The following is a 26,388-nucleotide window of genomic DNA, read 5'->3' as shown; positions in this document are numbered from 1 at the left end:
ATACAAAAACAACCAGGATACCCCTACCCAAAAGAAAACACTCTTTCACTCATTCTCTCTGTCTCTCTCACTCTCTTTCTCTCCTTAGCTGCTGGTGTGATTGGTGTGATGTTGAGCTTTGTCGGTAGAGGGCGTGGGCGGGCCACTGCAGAAGGATGAGGCTTCTCTTCCTTGTTTCTGGGCTTTTCATTTGCTTCTTTTTGCTTCTATCATGGAATTGCTAACAGCATGTGTGGGCACTTCTTACCTGCATTGAGTTTTAGCAGCATGGCCATGGACAGAGTGAGTCTCATAGGCATGTTGGATTTGGCTTCCTAGGCTAAATGTGCCTGTGCATTGGAAGGGTGATGCTTGCCTCCCAACCCTGTCACAGTATTATGCACTCATAATGTCTCTGGCTTTCCAGTGCTTGGAGAAAAGTTAGGACCTCATGTTTGCAAAGGTTAAAGATATTTAAAATATAGCTAAGTGATTGTGTTGTAGAGATTAAAAAAAAACACACAGCAATATGACAAATGAAAAACCAATCAGCTATATGCAGAGTCCTAGTGATAGCAACTCCTTGGTAGCCAAAGAATGTTGTATCTCAGACAAATTACCTGAAAGTGAAATGATACATTCTCATTCTAAAAGTGACAGCAGTGATGAGGAAATAATTGTGAAGAGTTAGTTAAAATGGTTACAGGAAATGTATAAATGAGGTAAGCCCCAGGAATTGAATGTACATGTAATGAAATTATAATTTAAATGTTGTGAACAGACATCAGTATTTTATCAGCACCACCAAAAATAATTAGACTTTAAATTATAGGACATAATTTAAAAATTAATAATTAGATACATTTATTGGTAACCTAATTATATATTTATTTACTTAGAAAAATATTTCTGATGCTTTCTTGGGCAGATAGGAGATCCTTATACTTAGGATTGTTTTATGTTTCAACATATCTATGTATTTGTTCTATGTCATCAAAAATTCTAAGAACTTTGGAGGCAGAGAGAATGGTATTTTTTGTACTCAGTTGTCTTTCCAGTGACTACATAGTGCTCTGAATGTAAGAACTCAGTTAGCTGGGTGCTGGTGCTCATACCTGTAATCCTAGCTAGTTGGGAGGCTGAGATAGGAAGGATCGTGGTTCAGGGCTAGCCCAGGTCAATAGTTCAAGAGACTTCATCTCCAAAACCAGAGCAAAATGGACTGGAGGCCTGGTTCAAGTGAGAGAATGCCTGCTTTGTAAGTCCTAAAATCCTGAGTCCTACTGCAAAAACGAAACAAAAAAACAAAAAAATCCTCAGCATGGATTCTTAGGAATGTACTTTTCCAAGACTGTTTTAGTACAGTTTGTGCTGCTAAACAAAATACAGTAGTTTCCCATAATTTGGCTTTATGAAGTTTCCATTGTCTGTGGTGAATTATGTAAAAAATATTGACTGGAAAATCCCAGAAACAATTTGTAAGTTTTAAATTGTGCACCATCACTTGAACAGAGTGATGAAATCTTGCAGCATCTCTCTTGGGGTGTGACTCATTCTTTGTCCAGCATGCCCACACTGTGTGTACTACCTGCCCATTAATAACTTAGTCAGCCTCACTTATCAGATCGTATCATGGGATTACAGTGCTTGTATTCAAGTAATCTTTATTTTCCTTAATAATGGTCTCAAAGCACAAGAGCATGTGTAGGAAACAACATAGTATATACACAGGGCTTGGTATTATATGTGATTTCAACTTCTACCAGAGGTCCTGTAATGTACCCCTTCCCCTACACCCCTTGGATAAGGAAGACTGGGAGGTTCATAATGAACAGAAATTTGTTGCCTCAAGGCTTTGGAGGATGGGAAGCACTGAGGAGGCTGCCTGTGGCAAGAACCATTTTACTCTCATCCATGACATGAGAGGGATCATGGGTCCTAGAGTTCTGGGGGGAAGACAAACAGACTGAACTTGATTTTCATAATGAACTCATTTCCATGATAAAAGGATTAACCCCTACATGAGGGTCTAATCACCTCTTCTTACTCTCTATTTCCCCACTCTGTTGCACTGGGGATTAAGTTTGAAACACACCCCTTTGTGGGGTACACATTCAAACCATAACAATGTCATAACTCAAGTGTACTTCTTGAAGACTTTCCCAATGTCTTCTTTCTCCTTTGCAGGAATTGACTCCTTCCTTTGTTCTTGCCCAGCATCTCTGACCTGTCCTATGCTTATTAGTAGATCCATCTGTGCTTGTGTTCTGCATTGTAACTGCCTGAGGGCAGAAACCAGGCCTGATTTGCTCTTTAGAACCTTGAATGGTACTTGATTCATAGCTGCTAAAAATGTTTATTGGAATGAAGCATTTGTGAGTTCAAATGACTGCACAGTGTAGGGTAAATTTCATTATCCCAGTTTGCTCAGGAACCAGGAAGATTTAGGTAAAAAATTTTAAGATATTCCTTGCTATGCAAACTCTCATTGCTTGCCCTCTGAATTTCTACCACCAAAGTCATTTGTATTTGCTACTATACTTCATTATTAGAATGCTAGGACATGAATATAGGAATATTTTCAGACACATGTCAGAATACAGACCCCTCAATAGACAAGATGGCTTTTAGCCCTGTATCCTTTCCTGGAGTGCAAGTAACTGTATTTCCTACAGTAAGACTGTGCACACCTTGGGCCTGTTAGCTCTTTCACCATGTCTTTAATTTCTGGTTGGCACTGTCTAATCTCTTCTGGCTTTGGTCATGGTTACCAGATGTGGTAGCTGAAGGGAAGGACTGCTGTTGTCACTAGACTGCCAGACTGGGGTGGCATATAAATTAGGATTGCATAAAGCTAGTAAAAGCCAGAAAACTCAGGTTTATGAGCTTTTGCTAACAGAAGAAATTATTTTTTAAGACTGTAAGCATAAGATGTCATATTCCACAAAATGTAAGCAGTACTTGGGTAAAGTTAACACTTTCCATATGTAAAAGACTAGGGCGATTTTCTTTCCATGTGTGGTATTGTATCTAGTTGGAATGTGTGGTTAAGCTGTTTTGAACCATTGAATTGAAATGGCATTTTCATTCTAAAGAAGATGTATTAAGGAAAGGAGAATTTTATTTTATATCAAATGCCTACTGTGTGCCAGCTGTTGGGCTCAGTTCTTCATTGTTCCATTGAATTCTTTCAACCACCATTTGATCACAATTTCTTTGTTTTGTGTGTGTGTGTGTGTGTGTGTGTGTGTGTGTTAACTTTTTATTCTGAGATCATTCTGAATTTGTATGTGTAAGAAATGTTACAGAGAGACCTCAAGTACTCTCACGCTGTTTCCTCTAATGGTAACACCTTGAACAACTATGTCAAGTATCACAGCTAGGAAATTGTCATTGATACAACTTGCTGTGGTTTGAGTGTGTCCCCCAAAATTTGTGTGTTGGAAACTTATTCCCCAGTACAGCTGCATGGGGAGGTGGGGCCTCTTAAGAGTTGATTAGGACACAAAGGCCTTCACTCATGAGTAGATGAACCTTGTTCCTGTGGGAGTGGGCTTGTTATAAAAACGCATGGAGTCCCCTCTTGCTCACTTTGCTTTGTCACGCCCCTTATGGTGGGATGCTTATTTTGTTGTTTTTTTTTTTTTTGAGACTGAGTATCTCACTATGTAGCCTAGGCTGCCTTTGAACTAGCAATCCTCTTGCCTCAGCCTCCCTAGTGCTGGAATTACAGGTATGTACCACCATGCCTGGCATACCAGTATCTTGATATTAGACTTCCCACCCTTCAGAACCATGAGCCAAGTAAACTTCTATTGTTCATAAATTACCCAGTCTGCAGTATTCATTTATACCAATGCAGAACTAAGAATTTAGTTTTGATTAGAATTCACCAGTTTTCATTTTACATGAGTAGTATCCTTAATTAGATTATAAGTTATGTTACCAAAGAACAGGTAATTGTTTTAAAAACTCCTAAAATCAATAGCAAATTAATGAGATTCCACTGTCTTTTTTTACATAATTTTACATTTTGAGCCTCTGACTTTAACACTGATATTGGCAAATGTCAAATATGTGTGAGTGAGTGAGTGTGAGTGTGTGTGTGTGTGTGTGTGTTTGTAGATAGAAGCATATAGATAGGTTGAGATGCCTCTTGTAAGTAAGAACTGGTTTAAGCAGAAAGTCACATTTTTAAGGGAATAAATGTAAAGTGCTAAGAATATTTAAGAATGCAATTGGGAACCTTTTCCTTCCCAAAGAGTTGTTTAATTTTTGGCTAAATACAGCCCCAGGAATGTTCCAATGTAGTGAAATTTATATGTAACTTTGAAAGTGGTATCTGATGCATTCAGTTGTGAATCGTCACTAATTAGCAGTTTAGGATCATGCTTTAAGAAGACAGTGGATATACTAATAAGCAGAAATAATTCACTATTCTTTGCTAGTTAAATGTCTTGTAAACCTGTCCCTATGACAAACAACAGCACTTATTCAGACCAGAAATAACAACAGTCCTGCGTGTTGTCAGTCCAAGGAGGTCTTGGTGTTTTTGTAGACACCAGACAGAAATAAAAGGAATCTTGTCCTTTTTACCTCATGTAATCCCGCTGGAAAATGAAACATGTGCTGAGTTGATACTGACTTCTGCCAGGTCACCTCCCTAAAGAGTCTCGGGCAAGCACTGTTGCAACATTTCTTGGACAGGAGTGTGACTGCCTGTGATGGAGATGGATGGTCTCTGTTGCACGCTACTGTGGAACACTGCGCTACTGTCTGCCCCTAGGTTCTTATGTGACGAGCGCCTCAAGCAACCTGTATCTGACGTTTTAACTCTTTCTGAGGAATCAGATCAACTTTACATACTCCAGATTTAAGCTAAAGTCTACATGCCTTTTTGTTTTTAAAGGTTGACTTCAGTAATGAAACACTATGTATAATTTATTTTATCTGACTTGGCAGAGCTTTATTTTAGATGTTAGATAATACAAATAGTTTTGAAGCTATATTTGATTAGGAACTGTTTGGAAAACTACAAAACCTTTTTTTATTGGACCACTCTATCAATTTTCTGTTCTTCTAAGGAAGTTTTTCCTATTCATGACTCATTTCACTCTGGCTAACACGGAGGGAAATGTAATAACGATTAAGGAAAGGAATGTATGCGTTTTCTTCGTTTTTTGAAAGCCTATACACATTTTCTGTCTTGGGTTATGTAAACTTGGATGACTGCAGAATGTTGACAACCGTGCAAGGTAAAAACTAGTCTGTTAATACATACTTCTTTGGAATCTGAAAATCAAAACACTTCCTCTGCTGCTTTGGAGAAGTGTTTTGCCTGATGGCCCAGAATACAAACCCAGTAAAAATGACATGTTCCAGCCGTCACTTAACACACACCTTAAGCGAAATTAATGAGATCACTCTGAGATTATGCTTTGTGTTTTATTTTCATTTTATAGGTCTGTATGAGCTGTTGGCTGCTCTGCCAGCCCAGCTGCAACCACATGTGGATAGCCAGGAAGACCTGACCTTCCTCTGGGATATGTTTGGTGAAAAAAGCCTGCATTCACTAGTAAAGGTAAACCATGCTGATGTCAGATTCTCTTTGCAAAAAAACATATGGAAAAATATTTTGAGCACCATCTAGTAAACCGAGATCAAATTGTTACTCTCTGAAAACAAAATACCCTTGTTCCATTTCACTGATGGACGTGGAAGTTGTTAAAGATCCTACCAAAAATACATAGATGATTTCACTTAATGGTGGTGATCTGGCGGTGCATACTAATGCAGCAAGCATGTGGTTGCCCTTGTTTAGAAAAAGAATATGAAATAGTAGCAGGAAGGTTTAGAGTCCTTTATGGTCAACATTCATGAGCTGGAGTCTAACCTAAATAAATCAATGTTCACAGCACAAATTAGAAGGAATATATTTTCTGAGGTCAAAAATGGCAGCAGTTCAGTAGCCACATTAATTTAAAATAATTTCCTTTAACAAAGTCAACTGAAATTCTAGTAAGCTGTTTCTTTTATTGGCCCAACGCCACTGAAATGGTATTTTGTAGATAAATACACTGGAGCTAAATATGAGTAAAAACAGTTTTTGGAGACAGTTTTAGTAAAGCATCATGCCATGAAAATGATCAGCCACCAGCAACCAGATCTTGTCTTACAGAAACACTGGGGGTGATCACAACTCTTAAAATAGTAAAATGAGAACAAGGAACTTACTGGAAAATATGCCACTTTTGCTTCTGGAAATATGAATTACATTTTCTCTCATTTAACTCAAGCTGGAAGAAATTTAGAGTCTGACTGGAGTCTGTAGGAGGCTAAAACCTATGTCTGCATGAAACCTGGACCCATTCTTAATTTAGCTAAATTTGTCATGGTAGGCTGTCATGATAGGAGGCTTTTAATTGATGTATTTGAAAATGAGCCACTTCAGAGTTGCAGTTGCTTTACAGAACAGAATTCTAGTTGTTTCTTATTGTCCAACTTACCCAAATTCGTGTGTTTTGAAGAGTAGCAGTTCTCATGAAGTGAAAGTCAGTATGTGGCATTTCACTGGCAAGACATTTAAAGACTAGAATTCATTTGTTCATTTATTTATTTTTCGTAATAATGTAATGGCCCAAGGTATCATTGTGCTCTAAATAATCTTAACCATTTTGTTGAAATCTTGAGGTTCGTTACAAACAGTCTTGGGATGGAATTGATGAAGTTGATGACTAGATGAGGTAATCATAAAAATACTCTGTGTTGAATAGAAGGAAGTTGAATAGCCGTGGATTTACTTATTGATTTGGTCATTTGATAAAATAAATGAAAGTATTCAAAATGGCATCATTATCCCTTAATCATTAAATATTCTCCCAAATAATGAATGTATGTTGATTTTAAAACAAAAATACGGTTTCCTTACGTGCAAGGAATGTTAGAATGTCTGTTGGCCATGTTGTGAGTTTCAGATAAAATACTGGAGATCTAAGTTCTTTGATAGTTTTATCAGTTAAGCAAATTTAAGTAGGCATTATTAAGTATTGAAGAAAAAACTGATTATCATAGCATGCAAAAGACCAAAACAGAATTACAGAGATGGTTTCCATTTCTATTAAAAGTATACAAAAGTAATGTATAAAACAAATTAGTTACACTGGCTACTGAGTGTTAAGCATAGGCTGCTTTCCAAAGCATAAGTCAGTAACAAGTGGGTAAGAAGCATCCTGCAAGGTATTAATATCTGGTTTCCTAAAAACGGTGAAGCTAGTAAGTTGATGTTGCTAGTATTTAGATAGCACAGTTAACATGCGCTGCTCCAAATAATTTTCAGTAATTACTACAAAATGTATTTCTAATACGAGTTTTATTTTGTACTGCTGGTACTTACCTTATTTCTTAATACTTTTCCCTACCCCTGACTTTGATCAGATACAGACTGAAGTGTGTCCTCTGACTGACCTGTTCTATTAGTTTTAAATACATAAAGTCTAAAATGCCTCCAGGAGGTAAACTCTTGGGATCATAGCTTTAAACAGCTGGAACAAACCACTGAACTGTATTCCAAGTGCCTCTATTTAAGTTGGAGGATAGAATCTTCAGCTTTTGTACATAAATCTTGGGAGAGCACAAAAAGATTTGTTTGAGAGTGAATCAAAATGTGCTTTGGCTTTATACTCTTTTGCCTGAAGTTAAAGATGTTAGTATGTGATTTAGAACTAGTGAACACAAAATTTGATTTTTATCCTAGCACAAAATTTTCAGTCTTGTTTTAAAAAAAAAGGTGATTGTAAATCACCACATGGTTTTAAATGCATATAACCTTGGGATTTAATGTAAAATTATGTTTAAGGGAAGAGGCAGTTTAGGCATTACAGTCTGTGTAGCAGGTATAGCTTGCCACCCTGGGAGACAGTTTGTCAGTGGAAAAAGATAGGATAATCCTACAAGGTGTCAGCTGAGGATATTTTTAAAAGAAAAAAAATTAAGTAGGAAAGTTGAATAATAAAAACGGTGAGCATGAGATTTCATTTGGTATCAGAAGGAAGATGGTACTGAGAAAAGACCTCGGAAATACCATGTAGAAGAATGGGAATGCATATGGAGGTGGTACAACAAGGATACTTTCCTTCAGTACATCCAATGAGTATGATCAAACCCCAGAGAATGTGCAGCCACATTTTCTTTCTTTTTTTGTTTTTTTTTTGGCGGTACTGGAGCTTGAACTCAGGGCCTTCACCTTGAGCCACTCCTCCAGTCCTTTTTTGGTGAACGGTTTTTTGAGATATGGTCTTGCAGAACTATTTGCCTGGGCTGGCTTTGAACCATGATCCTCCTGATCTCTGCCTCCTGAGTCGCTAGGATTACAGGCGAGAGCCACTGGCGCCTGGCTTGCAGCCATATTTCCTTTTGCGAATACACAGGGATCTAGAAGCATTATTTTATGCCCTAACCTCATTTGTGGATTTATCTTCTATTCTTGTGTCTTTCCTACTGACATCTCTTTACTTACTTTAAATTTTATGCCTTGCACTTGGCAAGGCAGGTGCTCTACTACTTGAGGCATGCTCCCAGCCCTTCTTGCTTTTATGTATGTTTTGAATAGGATCTTCTGTTTAGGCACAGGCTGGTCTGGATCTTGATCCTTCTATTTATGCTTTCCATGCAGCTGGGATCACAGGCGCGTGTACAACCATGCCTAGCTTTTATTGAATCAAATGGGGTTTGCAGAACTATTTGCCTGGGCTGGCCTCAAACCACAATCTTCCTGATCTCTGCCTCCTGAGTAGCTAGGAATTCAGATGTGTTCCACCATGCCTGATCTAAATATTAGATTTCTTTCAATTAGGTTGTAGTTGTGTTTCCTCAAGAAATTTCTGTTCTTAACTCACAGTTGTATTGTATTTCTAGGATGAGAACATCAAATTGTTACCACCTTTTCAATGGTTGCTTATGTTTTTCTCTACCCTTTTAAGAATGTGGGGCTGAAGGAAAAAAAAAAGTATCTGAATTTTATCCTTTTATAGATTTTAAAGTATTTTAGCAAGCACAAATTAATATTTTAAAAGAAAAATTTCCTCACATGATTGAATTACTATATTTCTGCAGTTTAGTCTTTACAAAATAATGAATATTCAACTATACCTCTCTGTCATTGAGTTACATGGTTTTAGCTTTACTCATACTGTATTTGTTGAGTACTTGTTTTATGCTAGTCACTGTGTGGCCATCAGGGCTAGACTGCCCAACATGGAAAGCATAGTCCCTTTCCTTGTTGAGTCTCCAATCTCCTGGAAGGCTTATAAATGAGGGATAAACAGTTACAACATACTGTGGTAGAGCCTGTGGAGAGCTTTTCGGAAGTGTAAGGTGTGTAACACAACACTGACTTCAGAGAGGGGCTCCTGGAGATGTGGTATCTTTAGTTAGTTGAATTTGGTAGGAGTTGCTCAGGCAAACATTTATGGGAATAGTGGGAAGTTAGTTAGAAGGAGTAACACATCCATGCCTGGAAGTAAGAGTAGGCAATATACCTTTAGAATGGGGCTCTTTTGGCTGGTGTTAAGGAAGAGTGTAAACAGCAAAGTGTGGCAAGAAAGACATGCAGAAATCCATTCATGCAAAACTAAGATGGTAGGAGCCATTGCACTGAAAAGCTTAAAGCAGGGAGTGAAGACAACAGATTTTTCTTTTAGAAGTGAATTGGTATAACTGTAGAAACTGGATGTAGTATGAGATTTCCAGGTCAAAAATGATGGTGCAAAGTGTTGAGAGAGAGGATCAGATTTTCATACTAGCATATGTGCTGTTTCTTAGCACTGAAACACTTCCTGCCATGTGATCCAACCACAATGCTAGGCCACTGGGTGTTGGAAAAGGACTCCAGATGTCCCCAGGAGATCTCTAGCAGCTCTGAAGTACCGTGCCAGTTCTTAGATATTTTGACCAATTCCTTAGAGGAATTGAGAGGTGATTTTAGATATGTTTATGTTTGATATTTTGAGCATAATCAAATAGAGCAACCTATCATTGAATTCATGCATCTAGAGCTGAGAATAATTATATTCTAGGTTGGGGGTGATTGACATGGGAGTAGGGTTTCCAGATAAAATAAGGACATCATGTATTTTAAGTTGACATTTCAGATACATGGTAAATAAGATTTTAGTGTAAATATGAACTTTGTAGGGGTACCTAGCAACTCTATTTGAGAGCAATCAAGATTTAGATGGTAACATTTTTTGGTAACATTTATTGAGACAAAATTCACATACTGTACAATTCATTCATTTAAAATATTCACAAGGTTTTGTGAATATTATCACTGTAGTCAATTATGGGACATTTTTAGCACCTCAGAAAAGAAATCCTGTACCTCTAGGAGTCATCCCCCAATCACTGCATCCTCTCTGCCATCCTAGTCTTAAGCAACCATTAATGTACTTGCTGTGCCTGTGTGTTTTCCTACTCTGGACATTCCATGTAAATGAAATCATAATTTTTTTTTTTGGTTGTTGTCTTTTGTTACTTGGTTTGATATCATCAAAGGTTTATCAACATTTAGCATATATCTGTACTTAATTCCTTTTTGTGGCTGTGGATACACACGTTTTGTTTATCCTTTCATTCGCTGGGTGGTTTCCCCCTCTTGACCCTTATGCATAATGGTGCAAAGAACACTTTTGTGCAAGTTTTTATGTAGACATATATTACAGGTCTCTGGGTGTATATCTTGAGAGTGGAATTGCTTGGTCAAATAGTAACTCTAGGTTTAACATTTTGAAGACCTGCCAGATACTTTTCCAAAGTGGCTGCACCATTTTATATTTCCACTTGCACTTCTGACCAACATTTGGTTTTATCTGATACTCTGATTCTAGTTGTCCTAGTGCATATTAAGTGATGCCTTGTTGCTTTGATTTGTGTTTTCCAGATAACTAAATGATATTCCCCATCCTTCCATGTTCTTTGGCTGTTTGTTTATCCTCTTTGATCTTCCCCCTGCTTTTGGATTCCTTTTAGTTAAGAAATTTCTGTTTGGACTGATTTTAGTCTTCAGAAAAATCAAGCAGATGGCATAGATTTCATAATTTTGCCTCCACCAATTTCTCTTTATTTTATTAGCTTCCTGCATTAGCATAATGCATGTATCAACTTATGAACCTGTCTTGAAACACTGTTATTAACTCAAGTCTCCAGTTGGCAGGAGGGCTTTTTGTTTCATATAGTTCTTTTGGTTCTTATACATCATCGTGACAGGTATCCACTAAAAGTAAATGAGAATTCTTGCTCCATATCCTCATCAACACTTGGTTTGGTCAGCTTTCCCCGTATCATTCAGTTAATAGGTGGCATATCACTCTTCACTTAAAATGTGGTGTTAAGGATCTTTGTCATCTGTATATCTTTTTTGTTGAGGTCCTTATTCTGATTTCTTCCTCCCTCCCTCCCTCCCTCACTCTTTCTCTCTTTTTCTTTTTCATTCATTCATTCATTTATTTTGTGAGGTATTGGGGTTTGAACTTAGGGCCTCACAATTGCTAGGCAAGTGCCCTTGAGCCGCTGCTCCAGCTCTTTTTGCTTTAGTTATTTTTCGAATAGTGTCTTCCAGCTTTTATTGATTGTGCTGGGTTCTTGCAAACATTTTGTCTGGGCTGGCCTCAAACTCTGATCCTGCTGGTATTCATATCCCAAGTAGCTGGGATTATAAGTGTGAGCCACTGTACCTAGCCTGCTTATTTTAAAAATCTACTTATTTCTCCCTTATTATTAAGTTTTAACAGTTTCCTTCTTTTTTTTTAGATATGTCTTGTATCAGATACATGTTTGCAAATATTTTATCTCAGACTATGACTTGTTTTTTATTTATTTATTTATTTATTTTCACAATACTGGGGATCAAACCCAGAGCCTCATGAATGCTAGGCAAACACTCAACCACTGAACTACATCCACAGTCCTTGTGGCTTGTTTTTTTCTCTTAAGGGTATCTTTCATAGAGCATAAGTTTCTAATTTTAATAAGGTCCTACTTCTCAATTTCTTTTTCTTTCATGGATTGTACTTTTGGAGTCATGGTCACACTTTTAGTTGAACAGTTTACATGATTCTATTTACTCATATCTCTTAGCACTTCAGTTACACTTAATTCTTTTTTTTCTGTACAGTTAGCAGCATTTCATTTACAACTAATCTTGCTCCACTTTCAAATAATATTGTACCCTTCCACAGGTAGTGCAAGTTCTTTGTTTTCCTTCCCCTTACTGCATTGCTCTCATGCCTTTCCCTTATCCTTATTGTTTCTAAGATCAATATGAATAAGTAGTTAGATCAAATTAGAATAAGAAAAATAAAAAGGGTTGTTTTATCTTTGTTTTTCTATTCTCCAACATTCTTCCATTCTTTACATAGATTTGGGTGTCTGATCTATAACATATTTTTCTCCTGCAGAACTTCTTTTATTGCTTCTTAGAAGACAGATCTACTGGTGCAGATTCCTTGAGTTGTGTGTCTGAAAAGTTCTTACTTATCCTTCACTTTTGATATGTAATTTCACTAGATATCAAAATTCCAGAGTGGTGGCTTTTATCTTTCAGCATGTAAAATGTTTCACTCCATTTCCTTCTTGATTGCATAATTTCTGATGAAAAATCTGGTGTTATTCATATCAGTGTCTGCAAGAAGTAAGGTGTTTTTTTCAAAACTTTGTTTTTAGTCTTCTGCAGTTTTAATGTGATATGTCAGATGTCAGAGGTTTTTTGTTTTTAATTTGTTCTGCTTCTTGGTGTTTTTTTTTTTTCGAGCTTCTTGGATTTCTGGCTTGATATTTGTCATTAATTTCAGGTAATTCTCAGACTTCATTATTTCAAATATTTCTTATCTTTTTTCTCTTCTACTGTGAATTCTCTCACAGTTCTTGGATATTTTGTCTCCCCTCCACTTGTTTTCATTCATCCTTCTGTTTGCATTTCAATTTGGGAAGCATATCTTCCATCTTTGTTGGCTTAGTTCATTCCACTGATGAGCACATTATAGGCGTCTTCAGGTTTCTGATTTTTAGTGTTTCACTTTGCTTCTCTATCAGAGTTTCCATCTCTCTATTTACATTACCCATCTGCTCTTGCATGTTGTGCACTTTTTCCATTAGAGGAGTTAGCATATTAATCACATTTACCTTAAATTCCCTGTCTCATAGTTCCAAAATTTGTCATTTCTGAGTCTGATTCTGATGCTTGCTTCATCTCTTCAAGACTGTTTTTGTTGCCATTATCATGACCTCTATTTTTTTTTTTTAAAGCTAGACATGATGTATTGAGTAATAGGAATTGAGGTAATTATGTTTTTGGTGTTTTTATGTTAATATGACTTGAGCTGGGCTGTATCAAAAATTTGCTATAGTGCCAGAGATACTTGAACTTGTTATTGTGAGAACTGAGTGATGACTTTCAAGCTCTTTACTTGTTGGAGCTGAAACCAGAAATCTCTCTTTGCCCACTTTTTAATTTGGCTATTTTTCTTTTACTTTCTGATTTGTAAGAGTTTAATGCATCCTGAACATAATTTCCCTATCAGTTGTGATCAGTAAATATTTCCTTCTATTATGTGGATTTATCTTTTCCCTTTGTGTTAATAGCTTTTAACAGATGTATTTCTGAGGTTGAAGACTTTGCAGATTAACTGAGATGAACATTATTTACTTAAATGTGAAGGAGGCCTCCATATTTTTCCATAGAAGGAATCTTGATCGTGTTAAGATTAATCTATATTCTCCCTATAAATAGAGACTTTTTTTTAGTTTAGTTATTATTCTGCTATAAACCATAATAGTACTTATTACCAAGTTCAGGTGACATTTGGAAATACTATATAATCTAGTTGCTCACCCTTTTACCTTAGAAAAGATGAACACTTCGAGGTAAAATACACTCCTAGTTTTATTTATCTATAATTTAAAAGATATATAGCTCCTTAATATAATAATTATTTTTGTAATACAAAATATCCAGTTTCTTCTCTTAAACGTTTCCTGAAATTCTGCTTTTCATGAAACACATCAAGTTGTGGGGATATTATTTGACTAGTAGAAGAAAAAATAAGGGTGATAAATTGATAGGAATTTGTTTTGAATTTCCCTATTAATACAAATTTATAAAGCTTTTAGTGCTTATGCATTTAGGTTAATTCTAAAGGTAAAAATTTTCTTAGTCCTGAATCTAAATAAATCATGGGTAGATGTTCATAGAGAAACCAATGAATAAGAATATACTTTTAGCTGGGCATGGTGAGTGACATGTCTGCATTTCTAGCACTTGGGAGGCAGAGGTGGGAGAATCAAGTGTTTGAAGCTAGCCTTGGGTACGCAGTAAGTTTGAGGCCAGTCTGGACCATGTAATGAGCCTGTCTCTTTAAAACAAAAGAAGAAGAAAGAAAAAGACAAAAGAATGTACTCTGATTATCTTTAACCTGGATACTTCAGAAAATGAAAACCCAGTTTGAAGAGTAATGCTTAATCTTTCCATTTTTTTTATCTTTCTTTCAACAACTCAGATTTTCTTGATAATTAGTACCAAGAGATTTTCTTAGAAACTAGTTGTTTCCAGGATAATTGATACAATCAAGCTATTAAAAAAGATGGGGGGGAGCAGGTTTTAGTGGCTTATGCCTGTAATCCTTGCCACTTTGGAGGCTATCATTGGGAGGATCATGGTATGAGGCCAGCACTAGCAAAAAGTTTGAAAAACTGTATCTCAACCAAGAGCTGGGTATGATGGTACATGCCTGTTATATCAGGCTACACAGTAGGCTGAGATTGGGAGGATTGCAATTCCAGGCTAGCATGAGCAAAAAAGTTTGTAAGACCCCCACCTCAATGGAAAAAACAAAAACCAAAAAACTGGGTGTGGTGGTGGGAGCCTGTCATTCCAGTGACAGCAGGAAGTACAAAAATAGGAAGATCTCTGTCTAGGCTGGCCTGGGAAAAAGACCCTATTTCTAAAATAACCAGAGCAAAAAGTACTGGTTGTGTGGCTCAAGTTGAGGAGCACTGCCTAGAAAGCGTGAGGTCCTGAGTTCAAATCCCAGCATTGCCAAAATAAAAGGGAGAGATAGTTTTATTGAACAGTGGTTTTACAAGGTCTTTTTATTCAGTTATGTTAAGTTCCTCTTTTTAAAACTAGAAGCAATGAAAACCATCCAGTTGTGGTTTTATACTGGTAAGTATTTACATAGCAGTGAATCAGATTCAAGGCCAAAAGACTATTTTATAAGATACTTGCAGGTTTAGGACTGCTGTTGGGGGAGGGGAGAAGGGAGAGAGTAAACCCATTGGGAAGATTCTGTTACTTGTCTCTGAAATATCGTTTGCCTTGGGTGGGAGGAAAAAGCAAAAGATAGCCAGACATTGTGAATGATCCATGGCCATCTGGTCTAACAGAGTGGAGAGTTGTCTCTCAACAGCTGGTTACACTCCTTGGCCAATCACAGGTAATTGTCTAGCCAGCTCTGTTGGAGAAGCCAGAAAAAGGCATTTCTTAACACTTTTTTTCGGGCACAAATACATGTACAGTCTACTGAAGATAAGAATTCCCATGACCCTGAGTAAATTGTTGCCTTCGTAATTCATGCACTCAAAACAGAGCCATATGTAGTCCTTTTCAGATACTGGCTTGGGAGTAGAGATGAGTGCATAGGAGACAGGTTTTTGTATACATGATGGGTCTGCCTGGTCTGCATATGTTTTAATGGAACACTGCCTTTAAGGAGTTACTGTGCATTTAACGGATTATTCTTATAAGCTTAGCTTCAGAGCAACCCTCTTATATTTGTATTAAGTTATTTAATAAAGGAACTCTACCAGTAAGACAAAAACAGTTCCTTACCTAAAGATAGAGCTGCCCTAGAAGCAGCTCATGCATTGGAATGCTGGGAGTCAGGAAGTCTGCAACACTTTCCTTCTTCCTCTGTCCAGGCAATTCCTGTTGCTCCCTAATTCAAGAGAATAGGAATTTCAATAGAAAAATACACAGTGTCTGTAGATATTATATACAGCAGTACAGTTGCCAGGCCACAGAAATGTGCATCTCCAACTTCCTTAGGTATTGCTAAATGGCTTTACTAACTAGTTGCACCAGAACCAGAGCGGAATGACTGGCTTTATGGTCTGTGTATTTGCAGTTCTAGAACCCTGAACCAAATGAGAATGAGAAGTAAACTTCATGTGCAAACTCTGTTTGATCTGGGCCAAAGAACTGGATGACTTTCTCTGAAGTTTGGCCTTGGTTAGTAAACCTGAAATGAAGGAAAGAGTGAGTCCAGTATGTGGCAGAAGGAGGAAAAGGTGATTTCCAGAGAGAATCTTATACTTCGTGGCAGGTTTCATGATTCACTCATATCAAGTTGGGACCCATTGCTCCCTCTACATTTTTTTTCTTCTTTCTTTTCTTCTCTAACTCCTGATTATTTCATCTTCATTCCTTGCATTGCCTATTACAGACAGTTCTCCCCATCCTTTGGGGTGTGTGTGTGTGTGTGTGTGTGTGTGTGTGTGTGTGTGTGTGTGTACAGATATCCAAGCTCTACCCTCTCAAAGAGGCACCTCTAATCATAGTTCAGAGGTGACCCTGTTATGCCATGTTGCTTGGACTCAGGTTCTGGCTGTGCCAAGGATAAGAAAATACTAACATTATCTTACCATTTAACTTCATAGTACCTTGTTTTTCTTATATATACAATAGGAATTTATAGTAGGATGCTTGCTATGAGGATTGAATGAATTAGTATATGAAATGTGCTTCTAACTAGTGTCTGGTGCATAGTAAGACATTGTGATGATGAGGGCTGGTTATTATTCTTTTCATCCCCATTGTTTTTTCTTTCTGTTCAGTGCTATATGCCAGGGCGTACACCATTCTATTCAATATCCCTGTGGCTATATTGCTTTATTTTCGAAATGGTATTTTCTTGCCTTAATAAATTTTTGCTTATGCCTTTTTGTTTTTTTTTCTGTTTAAAATTATAGCAAAAATTAATACAGTCTATGATTAGAAGTTCTTAGGAAAATGTTCTTAAATTGGCTAAATGTCCTTTACTTTAAAAATGTTATGGGCCAGGCACCAATGGCTCATGCCTGTAATCCTAGCTACTCCGTAGGTAGAGATCGGGAGGGTTGTCGTTTGAAGCCAGCCCCAGGCAAATTATTTGGGAAACTCTATCTCAAAAAAACCTATCACAGTAAAAGGACTGGTTGAGTGGCTTAAGTGGTATGAGTGTCTGCCTAGAAAAGTAAAACCCTAAGTTCAAACCCCAAGTGCTGCCAAAAATAAATTAAATAAAAATTTAAAAATGTAATGGAATATTTTGGACATTAAAAATGATAACACTATATTGAAGAGCCATATATTCACCACACAGCTTAAGGGAAAAACATTATAGTATCTTATAGCGAGTTGAAGACTGAACATTCCTCCTTATTTCCATTCCTTTCTTTCACTAGCCAGAGGTAACTTCTTGCTTGAGTTTGTATCACAAGCAGAATGGGATATTATTTTGTGTGCTTTAAAACCTCTTATAAGTAGAATCATTCTTAACACATTTATTTTTCTGCAACCTCCTTTGGTTGCTTATCTGTCGATTAGCTTTACTTACGGTGATGCACATAGCTCTAATTCATTCCTCTATATGGCTGTACTTGGCAAGGTGCTTGCACTAGGCACTAGATCATAAATTATCTATTTTCCTCTTAATGGATGTTTACATTGAGAATTGTCCTGGGGGCAAAAGAGCCCCAGGGTCCGGTCACCACCTTTATTTCTGGGTCACCATTAGCAGTAGATCACTTTTGTGTGGATTCACTTTGTACACACCTTGAATCACTTCTCTAAGTTTCACATTGAGGAATGGAATTGCCGGGCCCTGGAGGTGTGTGTCTCATACTTTATTGAATATTGCCAAATTGCTCTCTGAAGTGCTTGTGTGTATTACAGTCTGAGTTCAAATTTCCTTACATCCATGTCAACACTTGGAACTATTAGACTGTAATTTTTGTCAACAGGATTGGTTTGAAATACTGTCTTCTACTTTTAGTTTAGATTTACTTGAATGTTGAGGTTGAAAGTATGTTTATGGGCCATGCCAGTTTTCATTTCGTATCATTTGCCTATTTTCCCCCTTTGATTATTTGCCTTTTCCTAGTTGATTAGTAGGAATTACTTTGTGTATTCTGATCTGGGTCTTTGTTCATAGACATTGTAACTATTTTTGGGTTTGTGCTTGCTCCAGTCTTTCTGATAATTTATCATAAGTGTTGAAACATACGTCTGCATAGAAAGTCTCCTCCCTGTCATAAAGACAGAAGCAAAAGCATCTTTATAGACCCTCTATCCAAAACAAAATTCTTAGCTTAGTGGGTCTTAGTGAGCGAGCATGTTTCAAAACTGAGGTGTATGTAGCCCCTGGCCAAGTCTGAGCTCTGGTTTATTTTTATTTGCTGGCTCTAGAGGGGTCTGTTTGCACTGATCTCATGTTCCCATTTAGCTGTAAGCATCTATATAATGTATTTTTAGCGCCTGGTATACTTATGAGTATAGTTGTTCATTAAGTTAAATTCTTTTTGGGCATGATCAGTGTGTCTAATCTATCCCTGTGTATCCCACACTGCTTCAAAGTCTAGCAGGGGATTCAAGAGAGATTGCTTGATTGAGGGAGACAGGAAAACCTTCTGTTCCAGTCTTTATCTTGCCATATGGGATTTTGTTTGTTTCTTTTGTTTTTGCATTCCTTTCACCAAAACTTGAGTAGCTGCTGTAGGGTACAGTAATAGATGCTCACAACTCACTGCATTTGTTTAAAGTCTTGTGGCTGTTCATAGATAGTTGATCAACCTAGTTTGATTTTTCAGTCAATTCTAGCAGTGGCATAAATTGTATCATCTTATGACCAATTGGTTTAAAATAAAAGTTATTATTAATGCTTTATCAATATATCGTATTATTAATATATTATCAATAAAGGTAGCAAGAATTTGGAGTATTCTTTGGTGATCATGGTTTAGAAATAACATACTATCAAAGGAAAGAATTGAATTGGATTGGTTCACAGGTATGTGTGAAATTGAGCTTTCCTGCTCTTTGACTTTAGTTATGGCCACATAATGTGAAAAGTAATTAACATGTGGTTGGAAGTGAAGCATGTCACTGCTGGGCAAAGGTGCCAGTGTACTGTTTGCCTCATCTCCCTCCCTCACTCCTCCATTGCTGACTGGTAGTGTTCCTGAAGGTGGTAGCCTCTCCGTCTGGGTCTGAGCACATGACGATTTGAAACAGGGTTCCCCAGGGACATACAGTGGGCACAGAGTATCAGTGAAACATAAAACTTCATTGTTATAAGCCACTAATATTTAGGAATTGATTATTATCACAGTTAACCTGCTTACTTCTAACATGTATCTTCAATTATATGATTTTTCAGGGATAGCTTGGTTAATAATGTAGTAAAAGGTAAAGTAAATGTAATTGTTAGCATTCCAGATGGCTAGTTGTTTTGAAGGGTTGCTATGGAATCTGACAGTTGCACTACAAATAGTTAATCCTCATTTTCTTGTCAAAATTTAATCACTTACATTTTCTTCCTCGATAGACAAACATCTCCCTCCTAATCACTGTGGCAAGGCTAGAGAAAGGGTGAAATTATGGATTGTGTCACTGTTTTACTTTATACACAAGAGTGTGTCGAGCCATCCTGGATTATGCCTTCTTTCATCTTGTTCTCTATCTTAAGAGAGATATATCTACGTTATTCCTACACTCCCTCCTTGTTAACAAATTCCACATGGTTATAGTTACTTAGCAAGCAAGGACTTTTCCTATCAAAATATAACACACACACAAATACCTCTTCTGATAAAGAAGCTTTCTAATTAAAAAGAAAAGTGGCCTCTAATATATCAAACTGTGTTTTTTCATTTGCAAATAGTGTTTTAATTGTAATTTGATTCTCTTTTGTACTTAGAACACATAACATCTCTAATTACTTTTTTTCTCATTTTCGTTTTTGTGCTTAGTTCAGTTGAAAACTAAATTAAATAGGGTTGACCAGAAACTTTAAAAATAAATTTTACTAGTTAATTCATTTCTTTAAATTGGTATAAAAGTTATACAGATTATAAAAGTTTGACTTTCAGTACTCAATAAAGTTGATGTGCATCTTTGTCTTTTAATATGAGTAAATACTGCATTGCTTACTATTGTGTGCCTAGTAAATTTAGTCTAAGGTGCATTTGAATCTTATGTACATCCACTAGATGGTGCTCATTCCTTTGGGAAATCTGAGACCTTTGTCAAAGCACTTGTCAGTTGCTACTGATGGGTTAAAAATAAAAGAGGCAAATACAAGCCAAAGCATCATGAAAACCTTGCGAATTTTCCTTATGGCATGTAAAGAGCTGTGGAACTTTGTGGTAGAGGTATTTGTTATTAATAATGTATTATATTTCCATTGCTTATTGTATGTTGTGTTAGGTGATAGAGGTACAGTGATAAAGAACAGGTTTGGTGGTCTTTAGCTCTGTGACTCTTGGAATCAAACTCAATCACTTGAATAAGTAAAAATTTACAACCAAGGATGGGCAGGGTTGTGGTGCTTAAAGCATAAAATGGATGGAAAAGAAGGTGTTTGCTCAGATTCTGGGAAGTTTTGCAGAAAAGTTGAGCAATCAGCTAGTTAAATGGTATCTGAAGGTTGAGATGGAGGAGGAATTTCACAGTTGTGTTACTGTGGGGCTGAGGAATTCTTCATCTGCACCCCATCATTGGAATGATAGGATCTAACTTGCATTGTTCAGCTCTTATTTCTTTGATCATTTCTACCCATTAGCTCTTTTTTTTTTTTGTCTTTCTGGATTAGTTGTCTAATTTTTTCTTCTGCTTTTACTTTCTTCTTTTTTTCATTTTTCTTTTATTATTCATATGTGCATACAAGGCTTGGTTCATTTCTCCCCCCTGCCCCCACCCCCTCCCTTACCACCCACTCTGCCCCCTCCCTCTCCCCCCTCAATACCCAGCAGAAACTATTTTGCCCTTATTTCTAATTTTGTTGTAGAGAGAGTATAAGCAATAATAGGAAGGAACAAGGGTTTTTGCTGGTTGAGATAAGGATAGCTATACAGGGCATTGACTCACATTGATTTCCTGTGCGTGGGTGTTACCTTCTAGGTTAATTCTTTTTGATCTCACCTTTTCTCTAGTACCTGTTCCCCTTTTCCTATTGGCCTCAGTTGCTTTAACTGCTTTTACTTTCTAAAAGACCTTTTCTACCTATACTTTCTTTCTGTTTAAATTTTAAAATTTTTACTGTCAAACTTTAATTGTATTAACTTTGGGAGAGTTATCTGTTCCCTTTTTATAACATCCTAGTCTTTTTCTGTGGATGCGCTATACAATCTTTTTGAAGATAAATAAAAACCAAAACCTCCTCATTTATTCATCAGTTACTATGTTCCATATGTTTTTCAAAGTTCTAAGTGACCTTCCAGCAACCCCAAGTGATCTTCCAGCAAACCCAAGACAATGGACTTTACCTCTATCATAAAGAGGAGAAGAGCCGAGGCACTATTTGACTGGTTTTCCAGCCAGTTAGTGGAGCTGACATTGAACCAAGTGACATGACTGAAGTTTTGTGATTTCTACAGCATGCTATTTCTGCTTATTGATGGATACTTAGCAGAATGGATTTGGTTTTGTTTTGAATTCTCTTCATTTTGTTCACAGTCTTTGTTTTCTGTTTGTCTAGTTGGTGTTTCTCCTGATGGAGGCTTTCTTGAAATGTCTACTGACTCTTGGTCTTATGCCTGCATTTAATAGTGATTAAAAAGTAGATTGGAAGTTCTATGCCTGGGCACAGCCTGGCAATTGATGGACTCTCTTTCCGGGGGAGGGGGTAATTCTGGGCAACCCCCCATCCTCATCTCTCATATTGGGTAGTATCTGGAGACATTTCGATTGTCATAATTTGAGGAAAGGGATACTTCTGACATCTAGCAGGTAGAGGCCAGGGATGCAGTTAGGCATAGGACAGCCTCCTAAACAAAGAACCCAGCCTAAGATGTCTGTAGTGTCAAATTTGAGAAACTAGCTTTATTTTTTTCTTTAAAAAATTATCATATTATTAACATTATCATATTATCATGTCATCTGACATTTACAAAAGTTCTTACAATGTATCATAGCTGAATTCAACCCCTCCATCATTCATTCTTCTTTATCTCTTCTCCCCACATTCCTGGGGAATGTCTCATTTTTCTGTTTACATGCAAGAGTACATGATACTTCCACTACATTCACCCTCCTACACCTTTTACTTATATCCTCCCTTCTTCCACTGATACCAACTCCCAAACAGGACCTGTTTTACTTTCCTGTTCTCCATTTTTGAAAAAAGGCATTTTTGTTTGTTTAAGATAGCTATACAAGGAGTTTCATTGTGACATTTCCATGAATATATGTATTTTAACCCTAATTGGTTCAAGCCCTCTATATTTCTCCTTTCTACCTTAGTCTCCTTCTTATGGTGATTTCAGCAGGTTTAAAAATTTTGTATTCATTCTTGTATACAAAGTACATCAACCACATTCACCTTCTTAACTTTCTTCTTTTACTCTCCCGCTCCTGTTACTGACTTCCCCTTAGTTGTAAACTGTTTTTCATAATATTGCTTGTATTTGTGATGTGTCTATCACCCACATATGAGAGAAAACTTGCAACCTTTGTCTTTCTGAACATGGCTTGCTTCACTTAACAGATGTCCTCCAATTGCATCCATTTACCTTCAGACCACATGGTTTCATTTTTCCTTATGGCTGAATAAGACTTCATTGCATATCTATCTATCTATCTATCTATCTATCTATCTATCTATCTATCTATCTATCACATTTTCTTAATCCATTCATCAGTTGTAGGACATCAGGGTTGTTTCCATAGCTTGGATATTGTAAACAGTGCTGCAATAAACAAACATAGGTTTGCAAGTGTCTCTATTAAATCTTGACTTTCATTCCTTCACGTATATCCCTTGGAGTGTTATTGCTGGATCATAAAGCAGGTTTTTTTTAGTTTTTTGAGGAGCCTCCATACTGTTTCCCATAGTGGTTATACTAATTTACATTCCCACCAGCAGTGTATGAAGGTTCCTTTTTCCACATCCTTGCCAACATTTGTTGTGTTCTTGATGACTGCCATTCTAAAAGGAGTGAGGTGGAATATTAACATGACTTTCATTTGTATTTCCTTTATGGCCAGGGATGGTGAGCATTTCTTTGTGTGTTTTTTGGCCATTTGGACTTCTTCCTCTGAAAAAGTTCTGTTCAGTTCATTTGCCCATTTATTCATTGGGTCATTGATTTTTGGGAGTTTAGTATTTTGAGCTCCCTTTTCCTCCATAGGTTTTCAGTTTTTTTCATCAAAGAAGACTGGCACAAAATATTGCTTCCTGGGATTTAGGTGACTGGCTCCTTGACATTCTAGAGTGGGCCAAAGGGAAGAAGCTCCTCTTACTATCACCATCTCTGCCCTCATACCCACCATCCCTGATCCTTGAGCATGAGAGTGTTCTCTGGGACAAATGGCTCTTTTCTGCGTACTCTCTTAATTTGTTCTAGTTCTATGCTGCAACCTCCTTTTTTCTAGAAATTTGTCAAATGCTCCAGTTTTCTCATTGCCCCATTTCTATTATATTTAATTTAAAAATATTTAATTGCAACTGATGATAGAGATAACTATCTGTTACTCATCTCTAAACTTTGTAGCCATTATTTTACAATAATTACATTATTATAACCTACCAGCTACTTATGCCATGTTTCAATCATTTTCTTTATAGTTGGATAGAATAATTTTCCTCATCAATTCTTAAAATAGGGTTCATGTAGAAGCCATAATATAAATGTTTGATCTTTCCTGCAGCTTTTTAGTTCTCAAAAAGTCATGTGCGTGCCCTCTAAAGTCAATTTCAGCAATAGTTTTAGGATCATTCTGAACACAAGGATTTTTGTATATTTGATAAGGTTCAATTCACAACATTTGTTTTGTTTTGTTTTGTTTTATGCTCAGATTACTTAATCTTTGGCCAATGGGAGCCCCTTCAAATTGGCTTTTGTGTAGGTTTTAGTTTAGTTTTGTTTTTAACAGTTCTTTAGGCTTTGTTTGGATTTTTGTTTTGTGATCTGACAAGGTTTCTCTGGCTTATTTTTACATGTTTCCTGTCCTGTTTGTTTTAAGATAGATTTCTACAGTTGAGGCTTTCTGGTTTTTACATACTGTGTATTGATTCTAACAGTGACAAATAGAAATTCTTTTACACCGCTCTTCCCAACTTCTAATTTAAAGCCTTTTTTTAAACTTCCAGTTGATAACTGTAAGGTAATCAGTGAGTTTCTTTTCCATAGATTCCCTCCTTTCTCTTCCTAATTTTGGTGGTTGTGTTAGATCTACATTGCCAGATCCAGGTTAGCTACAGTCTACGATTTACTCTTAGCCTTAGCATATGGCTTTAGTTAAATGCAGTGGTTGGTGACTACCAGTCTGGAATCTTCTTGTTTTGGAAGGTCATTCTCTAGTAGCTTTGTCATGGGTAGGGCCCATGAAAACAATTTTCCCTGACCTCTTACAAGTTTTTCTGTGGTCTTTACGTTAACATTTGAGGGACAGTTGGTGCAAAATTAAATTTTCCTTTTTAAAAATAATGTTTACATATGTAAGACAATGTAAAAATGATAAAATAAAATTAAAAAAAATCTTTTAAGTTATTACTTCTTCAACTTCTGGCATAAAATGTTGCTGTGCAACTCTGATGCCAGTATAACTTTCATTCCTTCATAAGTATTTTTGCCTGAGTGGACAGAGGATATTTTTCTTTGTATTTTCAAATCTTGAATGAATATATCTCAGTATCAAACTGTTGCGTATATTTACCCAGGTAGTCATTGTGTCCTTCTAATCACATACGTTTGCATACATTTATTTCATGGTTATTTTTTTAATTTCCTAGAACTCTAAACCCCCATCATATCACACCTCAGTTGCTGCCTTACTTCCAGCTGTGCTTTCTAAGGGTAAATCACTATTTTAACTTTAAACCATATGGGTATTTTGCTGTTCTTAAGAGTTTATGAATGGACCCATACAGTATTTTTTGGCTTGTGTGTGTGTCTATCTTACTCAGATTGTGTTTGTATGATTAATTCATTTTTGTTGTTGAAGAGTATTCTGTTCTGTAAGTATATTTCTTCACATATTATTAGATATCTTGACTTTCTGATTACTGACTACTTATTTATTTCTATGGGTTCTGGGAATCAAACCAGGGCTTTGTATATGCTAGGCAAGCACTCTACGCCTGAGCTACATCTCCAGCCCTACATTCTGATTTTTTACTGTTGTGGACAATGCTCTAATCATTTCCATGCAGGTCTTTTGTTTTATATATATGTGAATATCTTTTGAACATATACTAAGGAATGGAATTGTGTAGAAATAGGGTTTTCATTCTGCTATTTGTATATATATTTCTATAAAGAATATTATGAAATATGTAAGAATGGTATTTCTGTACTAGGGTGTTTGTTCTAGTTTGTTTTGCCATCAGCAGTGTATGACAACTGTTGCCATTCCACACACATTCTTGCTAGTCCTTGGGATAGTTGGGTTTGTTTTTGAGCCCACCATTGGGAGTAATAATGGCATTTAATTAGTTTTAAATTTGGAACCTCAGGTGACGAATAAAGTTGACTCTTTTTCATATGTTTATTGACCAATTCCTTGTTCAAGTCTTCTGCCCAATTTTCTTTTGTCTTTTTTCTTACTGATTTATAGGAATTCTTTACAAGTACCTTTTAGTACTGGATTAGTGGATCATACCCGCCCTCCCCAGCTGCTCCTTCTCCTTCTCTTCTCTCTTCCTCCTTTACTTCATCCTCTTCCACTTCTTTTTCCTTCTTCACTGGGGTTCAAATCCAGGGCTCTGTGCATGCTAGGTAAGTGCTGTAGAGTTGTACCCCTAGCCACTGTGTGAAAAGACATTCTCAGTTGTAACACTGCAGTTTATTAACCTTTTTTCTGTGGTTAGAACTTTTGTTTAGGAAAACTTTGTATGCCTCAGGATCATGAAGATATTTTCTTATATTAAATTTAAAAGCTTTGTTGTTTTACGTTTAACATGTAGATTGACAGTCTACCTTGAGTTGATGTTTTGCTTATAGTATGAGGTAATGATCAAAGATTTTTTCTACATGAATATTCACTTGAGGCCCTGTCATTTAAGGAAGGCGTTCCTTTCTCACAGCCTCAGAATACCAGCTTCTTGTGTCTTTATGTTCACGTGGGTCTGTTTCTGGACAATCCATTCTTTCTGTTATTCT

At 36.7% G+C, this 26,388-nt stretch overlaps 1 protein-coding gene across 3 annotated transcripts in view; it reads left to right on the top strand.

The window, feature by feature from the left end:
* Positions 1-26,388, top strand: part of Mpp7 (MAGUK p55 scaffold protein 7) — a 230,102-nt gene that overhangs the window by 79,875 nt on the left and 123,839 nt on the right. For all 3 annotated transcript variants that reach the window (XM_020183282.2, XM_074056319.1, XM_074056318.1), the window contains one exon: positions 5,442-5,560. In XM_020183282.2, coding sequence (XP_020038871.1) covers positions 5,442-5,560 — 119 coding nt within the window. The remainder of the gene's footprint in view (positions 1-5,441; positions 5,561-26,388) is intronic.

This window comes from Castor canadensis, chromosome 15 (genome assembly GCF_047511655.1).
Source record: "Castor canadensis chromosome 15, mCasCan1.hap1v2, whole genome shotgun sequence".
In the NCBI taxonomy this organism is placed as follows: Eukaryota; Metazoa; Chordata; class Mammalia; order Rodentia; family Castoridae; genus Castor; species Castor canadensis.
The sequence above is the reverse complement of the archived record's forward strand: the minus strand, read 5'-3'. Positions and strand labels throughout refer to the sequence as shown.